This window comes from Halichoerus grypus, chromosome 7 (assembly GCF_964656455.1).
Source record: "Halichoerus grypus chromosome 7, mHalGry1.hap1.1, whole genome shotgun sequence".
Classification (NCBI taxonomy): domain Eukaryota; kingdom Metazoa; phylum Chordata; class Mammalia; order Carnivora; family Phocidae; genus Halichoerus; species Halichoerus grypus.
The window spans coordinates 29764764-29785451 of NC_135718.1; the positions used below are offsets into that span (position 1 = coordinate 29764764).

Below are 20688 nucleotides of genomic sequence, written 5' to 3' on the forward strand. Positions count from 1 at the left end.
AGTGAAGGGGTCCCGTGGGAAGGATCCTCTGCTCTGGGCACTGACACTTCCCGGGCCTCACTGAATGGCGGGGGGGTGGAGAGAGGGGGGTACTCTCGGGGGTGGGCAGGTCACCCGGTTTCGCAGAGAAGGACAGTGCGCGTGGGACAGGGACTCCCGAGGCCACAGGCACCCCAGGCAAACGCAGCCCGCTGGCGCCGCGCCGCCGCCTCTCACGGGGACTCCGATCCTCCCACAGTCCCTCCCGCTGCAGCGCCAGTTTCCTCCTCGGGAACCAGCTGACCCCTGCCGGCCCCCCCCCCGCCCCCGCACCTCGCGACCCCAGGACTTCCCGGGCAGGGCCGGAAGGCGGGTGGACGCGCGCTCCCGGGCCGGGGCTCAAGGCGGAGGGGCCGAGCGGGCCGGGCCGGGCTGGGCGCCCGCCTCGACCGGGTCCGCCCGGGGGCGGGGCCTGCGGGGCCTCCTCCGCGGGCGGCGGGGCGGCGGGGCGGCGGGGCGGCGGGCGCCCGCGCGGGCCGCAGCCGGATAAAAGGGCCCCAGGGTGCCCCGGGAGGCCCGTCAGCGCTGCTCGGCCGCAGCGTCCGGCCCCTGCCCGACCGTACCGTCCGTGCTCCAGCTGGTGAGCCCCTGCCTGGCCCCTGGCCACGGGTCTGTCTCTCGCTGTCCTGTCTGTCTGTCCCACTCTGGCTCTCTGTGGGGCAGCCAGCCTCTGAAGGCTCCTGAAGGCTGGGGGCTGGGAAGGATGGGGGTCCCATGGACAGATGGCCTAGCCTCCTAGTCGCTCACCAACCTGCTTCCAATGGAAGTGACCAAATTAGGGAGCTTGGCCCAAAGCCCGCCCGGGGTGCCTGCGTGTCTTGTTTGTGAACACGCTGTGTGTAACCATTTCTCTGCCCGCACCGAGGGAGAAGCAAGGGAAGGGGCAAGGTGGGTTCAGATGTCACTCTTGTGACTTGGGGGACAAAGAGGCAGGGTGGAACCAGGCTCTCCAATTCAATAAACCAGAATCGATTATGCTGGGGGGTGCGGAGGCAGAGGACCGAGGGTGGGCAGAGGGCTTCAACCTCAATGTTTCTTGGCCAGGTTGAGCTCAAAGCCATTTGCTGGCACTACTTCAGGTCACCATAATTAGTGGTCCCAGGGAGGGACCCCATCCCCCAAAGAGCTAGAGAGATGGGGCTTCTTCAAGTGATCCCGAGGCTGATACCCACTAGGGCAGCACCCCCCACCTACCATGTTCTCTCCTGAATATCCTTGGGCATTTCCAGCCCTCTCTAGGGGGGCCAGGTCAGGCCAGGTGCCAGAATCCCCTGGTAGCACCTGAGCAGGTGCCTCTCTGCGTCAAGCTGGCAGGATCCTGAATCTGTCACTCGGTTGCACTCAGTGTTGGCACCAACCCCAGTGCCCTCACACCACGGCCGGGTCATCTATCAGCCAGCTGCAGGGTGGAATTTCATTCATCCCCCTGCCTCCCTTCCTCCTACCTTCCTCCTCCAGCGTCCGGCTCCCCCATGGCTGAGAGCCTGGCTTCTGGAACCAGGCTACCTGGCTTTGAATCCTGGCTGGGCAAGTTATTTAGCTTCTCTGGACCTCAGCTTCTCACCTATAAAGTAGAGATATGTACTCCATAAATAGTTTTAAATGTATTATAATAATTAATTATTAACTACTCCCCCACCTTCCTTCCCCTACCCTGTCCCCTTCTCCCCGCTTGTGAAGAGAACTGCCACTTTTGAAGCTGTTTCCTTCTCTAAGGGAGGCTTCTCAGCCGGGTGGTCTTCCCCGTGCTGGGCACTGGAGGAATAGTTTTGGGGAGATGCTGTGGAGGCTGGGTGTGGAGACAGCGAGCAAACTGGGAGTGCTGGGGGTGGGGGGCGGCTGGGAGGGCTTAGTGGAGGGGGGAGCATGTAAGCTGGGTGTTGGAAGATCTGTAGGGATTTGCCAATCTGACATAGAGGGAAAGGGTACTCCAAGTAGATGGAGCAGTGAGAGAAGAGGTCGGGATGTGGAAGCAGAGAATGGATGGATATGTTTGGGGAATGCCGAGAAGGCAAGTTTGGGGTGAGCAGAAGCTACAGTGGGCCCTGCAGTGGCAGGCAGGCTGGGAAGAGGGGCCCTGCCCCCACTTCTGACTCTCAGTTCCTGCTGCCACCCCTCCCCCCCCAGGCAGCTCTCATGGGAGGGAGCTGCCCTCACCCAGATCCCAGGGTCCTGCACAGAAGGCCACCCCAGCCTCCAGGCAGGCCCGGGACTATGCACAGCCTCCAATGAGACCTCCAGGGTGCTGTGGGACATCAGCCCACCCCAGGGCCCATCACAGCTGTCATAGACAGCAGGACCCCTAGTGCCACCCCCTCATTTTATAGCTGTTGCACCTGAGTCTGAGAGAGAGGAAAGCCCCTGACTCAAGTCACATAACGATTTGGTGGCAGAGCAAGGAGCCTCCTGACTCCTGGGGGATGGGGGCCAGGGTGGGGGGCGGGGTCATCTCTCAAGTCAGACTCAATGTGACCACTGGGTCCTAGCAGCTGGAGGGCCCTGAACCCAATCCTTTCTCCCTTGTCACCTGGGGATGGTCCCTACCCATGGTGACTTCAGTTTGCCTCAGTCCCTAGCAGTCCACCTCGTCCTTAGCGGGGCAGAGAGGAGGGATCGGCACGCCCCAAGCAGCAGAGCACACGCCGCTCCTGGTGACAGCCAGTCAGGAGTCCCCACAGGTTCCAGAGCGGAGAGTCACAGAAAGAAAACAGTGTTTAAGTCTGGAAAGGAAGTGCAGGAGGGATCACGGTGGGAAGAGACTTCGGCTGCAACACCCGGCCCCAGGGCGGGGAACCCGGAGAACCTGGGCTCAGAGGGAAAGGAGGCAAATCCGGAGGGTGTCGCAAAGAAGGGTACCGGGGACTTGCTCTTGAGTTCAGATATGGCCTCCATTCCTTCTTTATCCAAGCGGGGCTGGGCCACCCCAGCCCAGGGGCTCCATAGTGGCTGTTAAGCTGCTGTCATGAGAGTTAACTGTCAGGGAGAGCTGAACTCTCAGGGTTCAGCGTGCATCCGTTCATCTAAGCTTCATAAGAATCCTATGAGGCCGGTGCTATTTAGTATCCCCGTTTCACAGAGGCGAAACTGTGGCACTGAGCTATGAAATCACCTGCCCAAGACTACCCAGAAACTCAGTGTTGGAAGTGGAGGGAGAACTCAGGCAGTCTGACTCCCAGTCTGGACCCTTAAGCACGTTGCAATGCCTCTCGCCGCCGTGCAACCGCGGCTATTTCCTGGGGCCACCTACGGACCTTCCTGGCACTCTTCTGGGCACTGGGGGCACGACACAGAGTCGCCATCCCCGTGGAGCATCAGTCCTGAGCCCATCTAGTGTCCGTCTAGGAGCCCCTCCAGCCAGCCCTGGGCTCACCAAAGCCGGAGGATTGGTGGCCAGAGGGGGTGGGGCTGTGTGCAGGAAGGAATAGGACTGATTCCCACCCAGGTACCATCTGTGGGAAAGGGAGCGGCAGGGGGCCCTGGGAGACCCTCCCTACTGAGACTGACCAGGTACACAGTCCCCCGGGGGCAGCAGTGGCCATGGAAGATGGGGTCTCCCCAGAACGAGCTCTCTTAAGACTCCAGCATGGAACAGGAAGTCAGGACCCAACTTTCTCCATCGTGTTCCAGGCCGATCTCAGCTCCTCACTGGCTGCAGAGCCAGGCAGTGGAGGACCTTCAGCACTGGGGGCTGCAGACCCTCTGGCAGCCCTCACCAGCATGACCTCTCCCCCCATGCTTCTCCCCCACCCTGTTCCAGGACCAAGGCTGCTAATGTGTGAGGGGGAGAACACCAGCCCTTAACTTCATCCCCCTCTAAGGACCCAAAGAGCAGCTGATGACAGCCTCCTGGAGACAGGAGCCCTCTCTCTGGTGTGTGCTCACTGCCTAAAACCCTCCCATGGCCCCTCGCCTCCTACAGGATGAAGAGCAAACCCTCCGCAGGTGCACAAGGCCCCGATTATCTGGCCCCAGCCCGTGCCTCCACTTTCGTCCCCCCTCATCCTCCTTCACTGCAGTACAGGGGAAAGAGAGGATACTTTCTGCCCCTGCACAGACTCGCCTCTTTCCTCCTTTACCCACCCCGTCCTCTCTACATGGAATACCCCTTTGCCCACCCAGCAAGGCCCAGCTTAAGTAGTGCTTCTCAGAGCTTCAGGAGAGCAGGGCCTAGTGTTTGGTGTCCTCACCTCCGTGGCTTGGCACCTGGCCTAATAGTTGGCGGGAGGCAAGTATTCCAAACATGTTTGTTGAATCACGGGCCTAGATGGACCCCAAGCTTGAAGATAGCATAGACTATCTGAGCTGGAGGAGATATTAGACCATTTTTGGTTCAATTTCCTCCTTTAGAAATAAGGAGTTAGGATCTAGAGAGTTTAAGAGACTTGCCCAAGCCACACAGCAAATGAGGGGTGGAGGCCTAGACTCCCCTCAAACGACTTTTTTCACTCCCAGCGTTCCATGTGCCTCCTATGGGGAGGGTGGCCAGGGACATCTAAAGAAAGGCAAGAGCGATGCCCCTGGGGTAGTTTTTCTGGACCTGAGGGCACCCTGGGGGCTCTCCTATCACTCAGAGGCTAGGCTACCCCCTCTACCTACATACAGGACTATATCAAGATGAGCTATTTACTGAGTGCTGTGTGGTAGCTTGCGCTGAGCACTTTATATACAGTGTTTTATTTAACACTAACAACACTGAGACAAGGATTCCTCCACTTTACAGAGGAGGAAATTGAGACTCAGGTCAAACTTAAACTTCCTCAAGGTCCCATGAACAATGAATGGTGGGTTTAAACCCAGTTGACCAATCTCAGAGGCCAGACTCAATCAGTGCCACCATACACACAAGCCCATAGCACGCACACACGTGGAGGGGCCCTGCCATCTTTTGTCCCTTCAGCAGAAGAGGCCGAGGTCAGGGGTAGAGGTGGTGATCTACATCATGTTTGCTCCTTCCCAGGTGCCTGGGCCCCGGCTGCCCTTGAAGTCAGCACGATGTGGTCCCTACCAGCTGCCCTCTCCCTGCTTCTGCTGCTGCTGCAGGCCCCTCCTTGCAGGCTACAGTCACTGAGCCCCGTGAAGCTACGGCTGGTGGGCCCAGGGAGCAGGCCAGAGGAGGGCCGCCTGGAGGTGCTGTACCAGGGCCAGTGGGGTACCGTGTGTGATGATGACTTCGCTCTCCGGGAGGCCACCGTGGCCTGCCGCCAACTGGGCTTTGAAACTGCCCTGACCTGGGCCCACAGTGCCAAGTATGGCCAAGGGGAGGGTGAGTGCCTGGTGCTACCCAGCAGGATGATGGTGGGTTTCTCTCAGACACTGGGCTCCCTGAGGCTTCCACAGACTCCTGCCCACCGTTTAATACCCAGCTCAACTGACCTCCTCCGTGAGGCATTTCCTGAGTGCCCCAGCTACAAGCGCCCCCCGCGCTGACCCTCCCATTCTCGCCTGCAGTGAGGCCGCCGCCGCCGCCACCACCACCCCTGTCCACTCTTACAGAGTGACTGGCACGCAGTAGGTGCTCAGCAAGTGTTGAGTGAATGGATGGATGGATGGATGGATGTGTGGACAGGTAGATCTAATTACTAGACCCACCTGGCATTTTCCAAAAACAGATTCTACCTCCTCTTGGCAGTAGGTAGGTTTATAGATACCAAGATCCCAGGAGAACTGACTCCTCTCCCCCACCCCTCCTTTCTACTCAGGCTCTGGAAGAAGACAGTTGATAACTGTGGGGTCCTAGGAAGGAGGCACAGCCCATGAATGCCTCTCTGTCCCTAAGCATCACCCTTCCCCTGCCCTCAGGACCCATCTGGCTGGACAATGTGCGCTGTGTGGGCACAGAGAGCTCCCTGGACCAGTGCACGTCCAATGGCTGGGGGGTCAGTGACTGCAGCCACTCAGAGGACATCGGGGTGGTGTGCCATCCCCAGCGCCAGCGCGGCTATCTTTCTGAGAGGGTCTCCAATGCCCTTGGGCCCCAGGTAAGGAGGCTGTTCAGGCCCTGGCCTGAGCCAAGGGTTGAGTCACGGGTCAGAGAGCCTCCTGGGTGATGAACCTGGAGGAAGAGGGAAGAGAAAGGGAGCAGACTGGGCTGAGAAACGTCCCCCAGGGCCCCACCTCCTGTTGGTGGCCTGGAACAGGTGCATGGACAGAGGCCCAGCTTGTAGCAGGGCAGGCTGGGGGGGCCAAGCTGGGCCTGCTGGGGATCGCTGAAGCTGCTCCCTATGAGAGGCAGGAGGGGGTGAGGGGCTGCCTCACCCACAAGGCCAGCCACAATTGCTGCCTCTTCCCGGCACAAACAACCTCGAGCTAAAAACAGCCCAAGCCAAACAACAGGAGCAGGCAGGGCAGATCCTGGCCCTTACCTTCTACTGCTGGGCAACCCCAGCCTGAGGACAGCTAGCCACGGCCCACAAATGCAGCACACCAGGGTGCGGTGGTCTTCATGGTCTAAGTCACCCCAGACCTAAGGTTCCCTGGGCCAATGACCCTGCTGGTAGGCTCAAGCAGCTGGTCTGTGCCCATCCTCAGCTCTCCCCAGGTGGCATAGAGAAGGTCCCTCTGCGCCCAGCGGAAGGCTCCCAAACTCCAAAGCCCCCGAGCCTGATCCCAGGGAGGGCACAGACCTGCCTGGTTCTCTCTGGAGTTGAGAGAGGAGCACAGACAGACCAAGGCTCTGCCTCGTGCTCACTGTGTGGCTTTGGCAAGAGCCCTAGTCTCTGGGCCTCTGTTTCCTGTCCAGGGAGGCCCGCGGGTGTTGGGGGGTGATCTTTAAATGCTCTGAGCCCTGGCTCACCCATGTGAAGACCTGCAGCGGGCTCAGCAAGGGCAGGAGCCCTGGGGCCCGTGGTGACTATGTGCCCTGCAGGGCCGGCGGCTGGAGGAGGTGCGGCTCAAGCCTATCCTCGCCAGCGCCAAGCGGCACAGCCTGGTGACCGAGGGAGCGGTGGAGGTGAAGTACGAGGGCCACTGGCGGCAGGTGTGTGACCAGGACTGGACCAGGAACAACAGCAAGGTGGTGTGTGGGATGCTGGGCTTCCCCAGCGAGGCACCTGTCAACAGCCTGTACTACAGGTAGGAAGGACAGGTGGGCGGAGGGCCGTGGGGGGCGTGGGGTTGGGGGGCGGTGGCTGATTGTGTGCACACCTGTGTGAGTATACACGTGTTCTCCTGTGTGTGAGACAGACATGGATGCGTGTGTGTGTGTGTGTGTGTGTGTGTGCGTGACACGCGGGGCCTTGCAGAGTGTAGTGAGATGGGCGTGGGACTGGGACGGAAACGAGCCCTGCGGACCTCCCAAGTTGCGAGTTGCGGGGCTCTCAGAATAATAACGAGGAGAGTTAGGATGAACTTGGAGACCCTGGGAAGTACCTAGAAACAGAAAAGAAACGCCCTGCTAGTCGTATGGAAAGAGCTGAAAACAACTGAATGCAAAGCCGTGCCCCTGATTAAAGAACTGGACTTGACTGAAGATGTTTCTGGCAGGGCCCACAGGAGAGACCACCTGGGTTCCAGTCTCAGCTCTGCCAGTAACGCCCCGTGGGCCGTCGGTAGGGCCCCCGGGCCTCGATCAGCCAGTCAGCAGGGAACTTCCTCCACTCTGATCCGAGCCAGGCTTTGACTGTGTGTGAGCGAGGCATGGGGTGGGGCAGCACTTGGGAGAGGAGACATAAAAATCTTCTGTCGAAAATGTGACCGAACCGTCACAAGATTGCATCAGCCTCTAAATGGCACCTGCTCGGTGCTGGTGAAAACTGTGTGTTTCTCATCAAGGGAGACGTCCCCCACACTCTGTCTGAGTGCTCTCCCCCTGCCCACCCCCAAGCAGTTTAGTGGCTCTGACTTAGATGGGCCTGCTCCCGAAGACCAGCCACGTGGCTCCATCCCTGGGGACGACTGGGATGCAGGCCCCTGACTCCCCACGGCCTGGTAATTGCACCTCTGGGCCTGGCTGACTCACCCACCACCCCTGAGGAGGGCAGCCCTGATTACAGCCTCTGGGAGGGCAGCCCCTACCAGCAAGGCCTTCAACTTGCACCTGCCCCCGGAGGACCTTTCCCCTGGGTCCCTTTTCTCAGGGCACTCCCTAGAGGCTCCCCTCCGTCTGCATGGGGAGAGGGCGAGCTGGGGGCTGCCCACTCAGGGGCATCCAGTACAGAAGAGACCCCAGTTTGGGACTAGTCAAGGAGGTACCTTGCTGGGCCCCGCTCTTCTCCCTGTGACATGGAGATCATCGGTGTCTGCGAGCAGATCACGTTGCCAGGGCTGCTGTGAGGCTCAGTATTAAAATAATGCAACCGAGTTTACAGACAGAATCCCCATGCAAACTCAAGGACAGCCATGAGGAGCCAGGGGACAGAGGGCATTCAGCATTCCCTCCACCCACCACCTGTTTTCTCCCACCTAGGAAAGTCTGGAATTCGAAGATGAAGGACCCCAAATCTAGGTGAGGAGCTGCATCCTGAGGGGAGGGTGCAGAGGGGCATGGCACGAAGGGGGAGGGCACGTCCCTCTCCTCCCCAGTGCCTTGGCCTCCCTGACTCCCGAGCTCCCTCAACCCCTCCCCACCTTCAGTCTTCCTTGTCTTCCAGGCTGAAGAGCCTGACACAGAAGAATTCCTTCTGGATCCACCGGGTCAACTGTCTGGGGACAGAGCCCCACATGGCCAACTGCCAGGTGCAGGTGGCACCAGCTCGGGGCAAGCTGCAGCCGGCCTGCCCGGGCGGCATGCACGCTGTGGTCAGCTGTGTGGCGGGGCCCCGCTTCCGCCCTGCAAAGGCAAAGCCCGGGCACAAGGAGTCCGGGGCAGAGGTGGGTCCAGCCAGGTGTCAGCAGGAGCGGGTGGGAGGCACGGGCAGTGAGGGGCTCTCCGGGACAGGCAGGAGCGGAGGGACCAATCGCCCCTATCGAGGAGGGAGGCCTTGGTGCAGACTGGGAGGGGGAGAGCGAAGCATAGCATGGTAGAAACTGGGAATTTCTGTAAAAGGAACCGTTTATAACCCGACCATAAATGGAAAGCTGGCATCACTGGCCACAAATAGAAGGTAACCATAAAAACAGTAATTACGTCGTAGCTAACACCCGGTTGAGGCCGAAGGTACTGAACCTGAGCCCGGCCCTCTGTTATAAAAAGCCACAGCGAGTGCTGGTGAGCTGTTCCCGACATGGCAGCCCGGCAGTGGGATAGCGTCCTCCAGGAAATAGGAAGGACTGGAGAAGATTTAACACGGAAATCACTTCCCCACTGTGTGAGTCAGCTTAATTCATACCATGTCCCCGCGCAGCTCTGAAATCATTTCACGGATCCCTTTGGGAACACTGATCTAGTTCAGCCCCCAAGGACAAGGAAGGAGCCGGGGCTGGACGAGAGGAAGGGACCCCCCTAGAGGGCAGCCAGAGGGTTGTGAAGGCCACGAATCCCAGCTCCTGAGGCTCCCTTGTTACCACTGTGGCTCGTGTGGTGGGTCTTTGTCACGAGGAAAGGGCGCTTGAGAGGAACGGCTTATTGGAGAATTCGAGGTAGTAGCTATGAGCCGTCAGAGGTGGGACTGGAACTCCCGGTCATGGGCTCGCCCAGCTTGAAGGGGCCTGGCCCAGGCTCCCCTCCCCTGGCGGCTCCGCCTTGCCCGCTGCCTCCCCCTCCGCCTGCCCTGAAGCCAGTTTTCTCCCGGCAGGAGCTGAAGGTGCGCCTCCGCTCCGGGGCGCAGGTGGGTGAGGGCCGGGTCGAGGTGCTCGTGAACCACCAGTGGGGGACGGTCTGTGACCACGGATGGAACCTCATCTCTGCCAGCATCGTGTGTCGTCAGCTTGGCTTTGGCTCGGCTCGGGAGGCCCTCTTTGGGGCCCAGCTGGGCCAAGGTAAGTGAGGAGGCCTGGGGTGGGGTAGGAGGTCATGGATGTGCCACTGCTCCATCCCTTGGTGGCCCTGGTGCCAAGGCCCAGGACAGAAAGTTCTCCCCGGCTATGGGGGGGAAGCCACAGGTGTGAGGTTACAGAGGTGGAGCCTTAAACAGCACCTCTCCCTCTCCCCGCTAGGCTTGGGACCCATCCACCTGAGTGAGGTGCGCTGCAGGGGTTATGAGCAGACCCTCAGTGACTGCCCCTCCCTGGAAGGGTCCCAGAATGGTTGTCAACATGAGAATGATGCTGCTGTCAGGTGCAATGTCCCTGACATGGGCTTCCAGAATCAGGTGAGCTCGGATTCGGGCCTGGCCTCAGGCTAGGGGGCTGGGAAGCCCTGAGAGAGCCCCAGGACATCACATCGAGCCAGTGGAGAGGGGGTTCTCAGAGCCAGTCTGGAAAGCCCTCTCCTCTAAGTCTCCCCTGGACTGGCCCACATTTCCGCAGGGCCAGGTTCTGGCCTTCAGAGATGTCCCGTGGTGACGGGGACTCTTCCGGTGGATGCATTCTCCCACTACACCCTCTCAGGTCCCCAGAAAGGCTGAGAAAGAAGGGGGCTAGGGCAGAGGACCCCAGGGCTGTTGGTGCTGGGGAGTGTCACTGGTGAGGCTGCGTGGGATGGCCCAAGTTCAAGTGTCCTGCATCATGTGGACAGTGGGCAAGTAGCTCATGTCTCTGAGCTTGGCTCTCTCTTCTGTCAGTTGGGGTTAATTTTCTCCTAGGGTTATTGTGAATGCAACGATAGATACGAAAGCCCTTTGCCATTGGCAAGTCATCGTTAATGGTAGAATTTCAGGTAAGAGGAGCGCAAGTCCCAGAGCAGGAGGCCCAGGGGCAGGCACCTTGAGTCAGATTGCTCTGGTGGGCAGGGACAGCAGGGACTATTAGCAAAATGTCCTCAAGTAACAGAGAGGGAGACGAAGCCAGAGAAGGGGAGAGCCGGGCTCAGGGCTGCCCAGTGAGTCGGCCAGGACCCGTCTCCAGGCTGGCAGTCCTGAGCCCTGCCCTCCGGAGGCCGCCATGCTCCTCACACACCTCTGACCGCTGCAGGTGCGCTTGGCCGGTGGGCGCAGCCCCGAGGAGGGTGTGGTGGAGGTGCAGGTGGAGGTGAATGGAGTCCGACGCTGGGGGGCCGTGTGCAGCGACCACTGGGGGCTCACCGAAGCCATGGTGGCCTGCCGACAGCTCGGCCTGGGTTTTGCCAACCACGCGATCAAGGTAGGTCCCCGTCTTGCTTCCAAACTTCCTGTGCTAAAAGGGCTAACTCTTCATTCATTTATTCATTCATTCAGTGATTAGTTACTGAGTGAAACTGGGGGCCGACATCATGCCGGGGGGGGCCGGGGACAGTGTGGTGAACAAGACATAGCTCCCGCCTCGGGGAACAGTCAGCCAAGTGAGGAAGGCGGTCGTTAACAAAACATTCACACAACAGGCAAGCACTTTCGCCTCTAGGAAAGATGACTCGAAGCTCACCCGACGAGGTGGGGTGGGGATAAACAGCCCACGCGGAGGCCCTGTGGCCCAAGGAAGCTTGGCCCCGTTGGGAAATCAGGGACCAGGGCCGGAGTGGGCTGTCAAGGGTGTGATGTGTGAGGCAGGGAGGAAGAGGCAGGCAAACCGTTCCGTTTGCAGGGCAGATGTTTCAAACATTTCTTCTGTGCTGCCCGGCACACTGTGGGGCAGCGAGCAACAACGAGGAACAGGAATATAGGAAACCTGACATCGCAGTAGCCCAGCTGAGAGATGATGCTGCCGTGGCCCAGACGAGAGGCAGTCCTGGGGGAGATGCGGGTAGATTCAAGAGGGATCCGGGAAAGAAAATCGCGAGGCTGTGGCGGGGCTGGGATGGCACAACGTCTTCTGCTGGGCCCGCCCTGGCCGGTGGGACAATGCTGGGCACACTGCGCCTAGGAAACGGGGCCCAATCTTGAGCACCCCCGGCCCCCCGGGCTACAGGAAGCACAGCTGGAGAGACGGGGCAGCCGCCCGAGTGGGCAGCAAGGGACCAGGACCGTCCTCTTCAACAGCTGAGGGCTGCCGTGTGGGAGAGGGCGGGGGCAAGGCCAGTGGGGGCAGAATCTCCCTGCCTCAATGCATGCGGGAAACTTCTGATATCGGAGGGGTGCAAAGTAGCAGGGACCGTCGCCTCACTGAAGACTTTCAAGCCGGGGCTGGGCACAGCCCGGTGGGGGCTCAGACGGGCGTCGGAGGGCCTGGCTCCAAAGCACCCCTCAGCCTTGACGGAGCGCCGGCGGCTCTTTTCTCAGGACACCTGGTACTGGCAGGGGACGCCGGGGGCCGCAGACGTGGTGATGAGCGGAGTGCGCTGCTCGGGCCCAGAGCTAGCCCTGCAGCAGTGTCAGAAGCACGGGCCGGTGCACTGCTCCCACGGCTCGGGGCGCTTCGCCGCCGGGGTCTCCTGCACGGACAGTGAGTAACGCCCACGGCGCCGCTGCCCCCCACCCCCCGCGGGGCCAGCCCACACCTCCCATTCTCGGGGACGGCCTGGAAGGGTGGGCGGTGAAGGAGGGCTGGACTTGGAGCAGCGGCCCTGCCGTTGACCAGCTGTGGGTGGCCAAGTCACCCGTCACCTGGGGACCCAGCCCTGCCCTGCCCGGCTCATGGGGTTATGGTGAGGAGTAAAGCAGGGAATATGGGAAAACACGAGGATACACAATCGTGTCTTTCACTTTCCGTGTGGTGACCGATAGTTAAAAAAAAACAAAACGGGAGAGAAAACAAGAGAAGGTGTTGGACTTCGTAAGCACAGACTTTTCTTCTGGGAATTATGTACATATGCACCAGGCCACAGCCGTGTGTCCTCTTCCTGCGCTGTGGGATTCGCCCAGCAGGCCGTAGGACAAGACTGTTTTGGGGCACGGGCCCGCCCCACACACCCAGATTCTCGGGGCAGACGCCTGCCAGCCAGGCCAATGCCGAGTTACTACATACAGTCCAAAGGCTGCGGCTGGCACCACACCAAGCGGCCACGTGACCCTCTTCCCAGCCAAGCTTCCATGCCAAGACATCCTTACTCTTGGTCAGTGAGCTCGAGGGCTCCTCTCTGACCAGTGTGCCCTAGAAGATTCTAGGTCCTCACGGCACACCATCACCGGCAGGGTGTGGCACCAGCCCGGGCCTTCCCAGCACCGGGGCTCACAGCGCGTTGGGGGCCTGCTCCCCAGTCTCTCCCCCACCTGGGACCCTTGTAGCCCTCCCTGTTCTGCTGCCTGCAGCAGCAGCTCTCCTCCTGAAGGCTTCTGACATTTCGCCACGGCTGAGCACAGACAGGCGACCTGCCAACTATGTGACCATCCCTGTTTCTCCTCTGTGATCTTTCTCATTCCGTTTTTTCTTTGCCCTCTCTCCTTCTCTGTCTCTCTGGAAGCTCTCCTTCCTTCCCTCAGGAACTCTAGGGCTTGCCGGTGAGCATAGCCTAGCAATAAGTACAGGACTTTCGGGAGCATTTAGTGATGGTCCAGGCATCCTCTGGCCAACCAGCCCAGCCCCCGCTGCCACCCTCATTGGCGCCCACGGAAATTAACCAGCAGCCCCATCTCCCCATCCTCAGCACACAGGCTCTCACCCCGCTGATGCCTCTACCAAGATCTGAACTGTATCCCTGCTTTTGCAAGGAAAAGCCCTGAGAATGGGCAACTTTTCTCTCCTGATGTGACATGGTAACAGGAGCAGATCCCCAGTGGAGGGGAGACATGTGGCTTCCGAGGTGGGTGAGAGCCCCTGTGACAGGAAGGGAGCAGCATTTCCAGCACGGTGGACGTTTACGCACAGGGAAGCACGGGAAATGTCCTCAGGGGAGAACGCACAGGATGGGCTGGTGCGGATACCCAGGATAGCAGTCAGGTTAGAACAGGAACCCTGGGGGAGGCCAAGTCTAAAACTGCAGCAGGATGGACCGGAACGGCAGAGCTCCGGAGCAGGCTCAGAGATGAACTCTCCCGACTCTCCCCTCCGCGCCCCTACCTGGAAGGAACTGAGACCCAGAGAGTGACTGAGCTGAGGAAGCCAAGCTGGCGCAGCGGGGCTTAGGAGGGGCTGTGTGAGCTAGACTACACAAAGGCACTTGTAAGCTGAGGAGCATTTTACAAAGAAATACCAGCTTACATCAACTGCATGCTTACCCGACAGTGACCTGAGCACGTTACGGGTATTGGACCTATTGGCATTATTACAATCCCCGTCTTATGGTTGAGGAAAATGAGAGGCAGAAGGTTAAGCAAGTCACAGAGCTAGTGAAAGGTGTGGCCAGAAACTACGCAAGACTTGAACCCCGGCCGCCTGGGCTCCAAAGCCGTCATGCTAAACCGTGGCGTGGTAGCTGCTTGAACTCACCTCTCCTGACTCCTACACCGCCCTCCTCTTCTGGGTAGAGCCCTGCCCTCCTGGTAGCTCCCCCAAAGAGCCCGGTTTGGGGCAAGCCCGTCCCGCAATGCCCGAGAGCAAGCCGGCTGCCTTCCTAGCTTTGGCCTGTGGCCGCAGGCGCTCCGGACCTGGTGATGAACGCCCAGCTGGTGCAGGAGACGGCCTACCTGGAGGACCGCCCACTCAGCCAGCTGTACTGCGCCCACGAAGAGAACTGCCTCTCCCAGTCTGCCGACCACATGGACTGGCCCTACGGGCACCGGCGCCTCTTGCGCTTCTCCTCACAGATCTACAACCTGGGCCGGGCCGACTTCCGTCCCAAGACAGGGCGCCACAGCTGGATTTGGCACCAGTGCCACAGGTTCGTGCCTGCTCACGCCGTGGCTCTCGAGGGACAAAAAGCAGAGTCCAGGAACCAAACCAGTGTGGTCTGTCCCGGACCCCGAGCACTTTCCTGGGAGGGGTGTGCACTCTGAGTGAGAGCCTTCCTTCCTCATCGCCTCACTGGCTTTGCCTCCGGGAGCCAGTAGGGAACCCCGGGGGCACTGACCAGCCCTGCCCCGATGGTACCGCCCTGGGCGGTGCTCCCAGGGTGCATTTCCCCAGCAGCGGCCGGCGGAACAGTCATTGCCAGCAGAGCTGGTCTCTGTTAGAATGTATGGGACAATTAATTTCTCTCTGGTGGACCTTAGGCCTTGTCTTTAAAAGCCACATAAAGTGGGGACTCCTAGAAACCTGGAAACCCAAAATAGACATCCCATCCAGGATGCTGGCTCTGCAGAAAACCCTGCTGGTTTCTGCAGCCGCAGAGCGAGGCCCCCCCCCCCCCCCCAAGGAAAGCAGGAACGCTGGGACTGAAAGGAGACAATGGGCATTCTTTCCTAGCAGGAGTCTCCAGCCCAGACAGGAGGGACAAGGCCTGTGACAAAGGCAGAATGGGAAAGTGGTGGTTTTTTCCTTCAGGACGCAGCATGGGTGGGGAAAGCAGAATGGCGCGGGCAGTGACTTGGGACTTGGCCTTGCTGAGATAATGAGCACCTTCCCCTGCAGCAGGAACGGACTTGTCATTAGGACTGGATTGGAAACAATGGTAGCAATTTGGTCTCAGGCTCCCAGGGAGCAGAGTAAGCACCGCTCCTTGGCCGCTGGGCCCCGAGGCTCGTTCCTGGAGGTGTCCCTTCCTCCCGCCCCGGTCAGGCCTGAAGGCCAGGCCCCAGCCCCCTGCAGGCTAGCTTTCCCCTTCTCACCTGGGTTCACACCGGGTGGGGGCAGCTGTGCCTTGCTGCCGGGCGGGGGGAGCTGGGAAGGTAGACCACGGATCCCACGAATCCTGGCTTGGAGAGGGAGAAGGGCACTGGCCCGCGGCGATACCGTCCCTCCCGGGTAATGACGGGGCCCGGTGCCTCAGTCTACCCGGGCCCACCCCCCAGAGAGGACCGTCTGCTGCGGCTGCCAGGCTGACGGCTCTCCCCGTCTGCAGGCACTACCACAGCATCGAGGTCTTCACCCACTATGACCTACTCACCCTCAATGGCTCCAAGGTGGCCGAGGGGCACAAGGCCAGCTTCTGCCTGGAGGACACAAACTGCCCCACAGGTATGCGGTTCCCCGTCAGCATAGCCCCCTGGTGTTCTCTTCCTCAGCCCCGTCAGGGTGAGGTTCCCGTCTGCCCTCGGGGAAGACCCCCTCAGGCACCTGGAGACCCTGGCCTGGCGACAGTCAGCACCCGAGGCACTTCAAAAAGATCGGTGTCTTACCTTCTGACGTCTTAGGTGGAAGGTCTCTCTGCCACTGCATTCCCAGCACACGTCGTACCACTTGTAAAGGCTGAATACTTTGGCTTTTGGAGAAGAGTTGCAGGCCTGTTTCACTTGCGCTCAGTTCTCTGAGGGCACAGATTGTCCGATTCCTGTTTGCATTCCCACAGTTCCTAGCCCTTCAGAATGGCATGGCAAACTCTCACTCTTCAGAGGGTCAGAAGGACGGACAAATGTATTAGCATGTAGGGCTGGAACCTTCCACCCATAATTCCTAGGCCAACAGGAATTTCCACTAGAGCATCCAGAGAAATCATCTGTCACAGATGGGATTTGCTACCATGCTGAATTCAGGGTTAGTAGGAATTCGGGCTCTGACACTCAGGCAAGTTATCTAGCGGAACCGTGGGTCCCTCATCTGATTGCACGTAAGGGTATGACCGGTGTGAGGATTCGGTGTGCAGGGCCTGGCGGCGTGCTGGATCCCCAGCACCTCTTCCCTGCCTCAGTAACCGTCGGCACCCTTCCTTACAGGACTGCAGAAGCGCTATGCATGTGCCAACTTCGGGGAACAGGGAGTGACTGTCGGCTGCTGGGACACCTACCGGCATGACATCGATTGCCAGTGGGTGGATATCACAGATGTGGGCCCTGGGAATTACATCTTCCAGGTAAGGGGGCTTGGGGATCCCCCACAGGAACTCCATTTCCTACGGATATTCCAAAAGTCTCCCTGCAGTCACAGGAGGGAACAGTTTCACAGCTAGGGTCTCCCACAGGCCTGGCACTTGAACACTGAAGGAGGATCCCGAGGACCTGGGTTTGAGTCTTGATTCAATGGACAAATATAGAACAGGAACATTAACGCCTGCCCTCTGGGCACCTTGAAGGATTAGGGAAGCGAAGGGTATAAACACCCTTTGTGAGACTGCGTGAAAGGTAAAGGATGATCACAGCCACGATCGTCACCAGCTTTCACTTGTCCCCTTGTCTCACTCCAGGTGGTTGTGAACCCCCAGTACGAGGTGGCGGAGTCCGATTTCTCGAACAACATGATGCGGTGCCGTTGCAAGTATGACGGGCACCGGGTCTGGCTGCACAGCTGCCACACAGGTAACTGCGAGCCTTTGTGGGGCCAGCCGTGTATGGGCTTGGGAAGCTGGGAGACACGCCTGTACCCCCTGTGTGGCTGGAAGGTGGGTGTGCAAGGCTAGGGATAGGACAGAGATGAATTTCCCTTGACCTCTTCATAGGCACATTTCTAGACCCAACTGGTCACACCAGCAGCCTCACCCAGTCACGACTTAATTTCTACACCCCTCTTTGTCCGTAAGGCTGTTTGGATTATAAACTCTGTCTCCCATCTGTCCTGGAGTCTTTTCTGTTACTTTAAGCCAAATCCGGATTTCTCTTTCCCAGTCCTGTTATTGTTCGCCCTCCCTTTTGTATGGTCTTCCTTTGTCGTGCCCGTCTAAGTTGACTGCCTCACAGGCAGAAGAAGTCCGCCAGCTCTGTGTTGCTGTCTCCAGCTGTGATCACTGAGCACAAGAAGGCGGCCACAGAGAACAGGGCTCAGGATATTTGCAGGATTGGTAGTATTGGACAATGGAAGAAGCAGTGATTCAGTGGGGGACAGAGTATGGAGGTGGTTGCCCTACTTGTCTGTAAAGAAAGGTAGCAGTCCCTCCTCTATCTTTAAAGTTATGAAATGCCTGTACTTGCTATGGGGTGTACGCATTCACACCCACACTTTGCACATATGGGGCGGGGCAGGACTGGTTTATTCAGTCAACAAACATTTAAGACCTACTTTTGTGTCGAATACTGTGCCAGGCACTAGGAAAATAAATAAGAGTAAAATGTGGAGCTCAGTGTCAAATAGGGTAAGCAGGCATGCAAATGGATAACCCCAATACTACTGAGTACTCCAAACCAGTATGAACTAATGCTGAGCAAGCATTGAGAGAAAGCAACAACCTGGAGGCTAGCAAGGTTTCCCAGAGGAAACGACATTTGAACTGGGTTTCAAAGGAGAGGCAGAAGTAAGGGAAGAAAGAAGAATAGGAGAAAGAGCACAGGATTTGGCTCCAGAAGGCTTCATTGGGTTCCAAATCCAAGCCCACCACTTTCTAGCTGTAAGACTGAGGAACATCTCAACCTCGAAGAAGTCTTTCTCTTTTTTTAAAATGGGGGACTATGTACTTCAAAACCACTGAAGTGCTTTTCAAGGAGGGTTATGATGGTTCTTGCTAAGAGAATGACTCTCCTGTGGGCTTCTGGGAACCACTGACAAATTTCAATCAAGGGGGGCAAAAAGATCAGATTCATGTTTTCAAAAGGGTAACTCTACCAATGGATGCAAGACAGTAAGAGGAGAAAGAGGAAATAGTCCAAGGATTCAAAATTGTGTAGCTGAGTGGGTTTTGCTGCCATGAAATGAGACAGGAACATCAGAGCTACCAGAAATTGGAACCTAGGGCTGCAAGGGATCCGGGGCAGTGAGGAAGGAAAGAAAAACAGTACACTTCTGACCAATGTAGGGGTCCTTGCAGAAAACAGAGGACATACCAGGTGAGAACACAAAGTTATTTAATGAAAGGACTACTTATAGAGGTGTGAATAGGACCAAGGAAATGAGGGGTGTTGAGGCATCTGGAGATAAGCAAGAGTGGGAAAGTGTTAACGCCTTTTAGCTTGAAGGGGTACAGGGTGTCCTGGAGGCAGGTAAAAGCTCAAGCTTGGAGGGAGAACCTGACTGCAGCAGGAGGCATGGGAGGCCATGACCACAGGAAAAGGGAAGAAATACCCCAATCTCTCCCTCCTTCCATCTGCTAATCTCCTGCTGTTGCTTCCCACTGACCTAAATCAACCAGAAACCAGAGGATGAGGAAGCCAGGGTGAAGTGATCTCGGGCACAGAGAAAACAAAGAAGGGTAGAGAATGAATCTGGGGATGGAGGGTGGGCAAAGAATAATCAGCACAACCCTTTCCACTCAATAGCCTATTCTTCCTGATGTCCCTGAAACTACGTATCAGGGTCTATTTCTACAAAATGTTTATGCCCATGACTGACCTAATGTAAAGGGTGAGTGGGGCAGAGAGAGAGAGAGAGAGTGTGTGTGTGTGTGTGTGTGTGTGTGCGTGAGAGAGAGAGAGAGAGAAACTGTCAGGGAGGGGATGAGAGCATGGTAGGGTTGGCTACTTACCCGTTCTCCTTTGGTCCACAGGGGATTCCTACCGCGCCGATGCAGAGCTCTCCCTGGAGCAGGAGCAGCGTCTCAGGAACAACCTCATCTGAAGCCATGACTGCACATTTCCAGCTGCTGCCCACACACGAGATACCTCAGCTTATTGGAGCCATGCCCTTCACAGCGCCCTCATTGGGAAAGGGGCCAGTGCCAAGGGGTACCAAGAACTGCTCAGGAAGCCTTTTGATGGCAAGATCACCAGACCAAAATGGTACTGCTCCCTCAGGAGGACTCTGGGCCTGTCCCCTAAGGGCCTTTGGTCTATGGTCTATGGCCTCCAGGCTTTGTTCAGCTGAGCTCGTCTTCCACAAGTCTTTACTGGGTCTTTACTTAGAGATGGACTATGGCCCAGTCCCCCCATTTAAATGGTGCTTTGCAAATGTCTTGGAGGAGTAGAGGACAAAAGGACAAACATACACAGGAGATAGGATTAACTCTGCTAGAAGCTCAAAGTCACAACTGGCAGAGATGTTGATGAATCCAGGCCCTCATTTGGACTGTGCTCATTTAGAACTCACCCATCATTCTAAGAGTCCACTCTAGTGCCTTTACCTTTATCCTACTGCACATGTGGGTGTTTCTAATATCCTAGAAGCATAGGCCTCAGACATCCCCTTATCTCCTGACGGGCCAACACTACCAGTTACTGAGTGCTTGAGAAGGGGCAGGATTTGCAGAGGTGGCCAGATAGGGCCTTCCTACAGAACAGCGAGAGAAGGCCAAGCAGAAAGGCTGCTGCGGTAGGATGGATCCTCTGCCAAGGAAAAAAATATATATATATGCCATTCACCTGGCAGGCAATCCGGTCTCCCTCAAGATCACTGTGCATCTCAGGACTGGCCTAAATTTCAGGTCTCAACTAAGTTTCTGGAAGTGAACTTTGCATGGAATAAATTAGACACATGTAAGAGATGATCTTTACAGGTCTGACGCCCTAATGCCAATAAAGGTTGCTCACTATGGATAGCTACAAAGACAAGACTGGCTGTGGCTCTTTACAGTTCCCAGCACACGAAGTCTAACCTCTTCCACTCATGCTGAGCTGGGGACTAGGATGTGTGGGGCACACATACTACTCACAACAGTCCCACTACATTTCTCTGATATTAGCCTATGGTCTGCTTCCCAATTCCCTCCCCAGGGTCAGCGCTGAAACATGGGTTGGAAAGGTCAAGGGATGAAAGCGACGAGGCAAGAAGGAAAAGTTCAAGGATTGTAAACTTTTATAACTGAGGCTGCAAAACTAAAATGAACGGTAGCAGATGGAGCAGATTTACAATAGTACTCCCCTCCCCACATTGTGAGAGCCATCCCCTCTTTAGGAAGTGAAAAGGGACATGATCCACAGCTATCCTCTATGA

At 57.7% G+C, this 20688-nt stretch overlaps 1 protein-coding gene across 1 annotated transcript; it reads left to right on the plus strand.

Annotated features, from left to right (window-relative positions):
* The first annotated feature begins 502 nt into the window (after positions 1-502).
* On the plus strand, positions 503-20306 carry LOXL4 (lysyl oxidase like 4). The gene is made up of 15 exons (XM_036080663.2): positions 503-619; positions 4997-5302; positions 5839-6017; positions 6905-7110; positions 8444-8482; positions 8628-8847; positions 9711-9894; positions 10072-10226; positions 10987-11154; positions 12207-12369; positions 14440-14683; positions 15803-15918; positions 16614-16750; positions 17081-17192; positions 19307-20306. The coding sequence occupies exons 2-15, from the start codon at positions 5032-5034 to the stop codon at positions 19375-19377; spliced, it is 2265 nt and encodes a 754-aa protein (XP_035936556.1). The 5' UTR covers positions 503-619; positions 4997-5031; the 3' UTR covers positions 19378-20306.
* Positions 20307-20688: the final 382 nt, after the last annotated feature.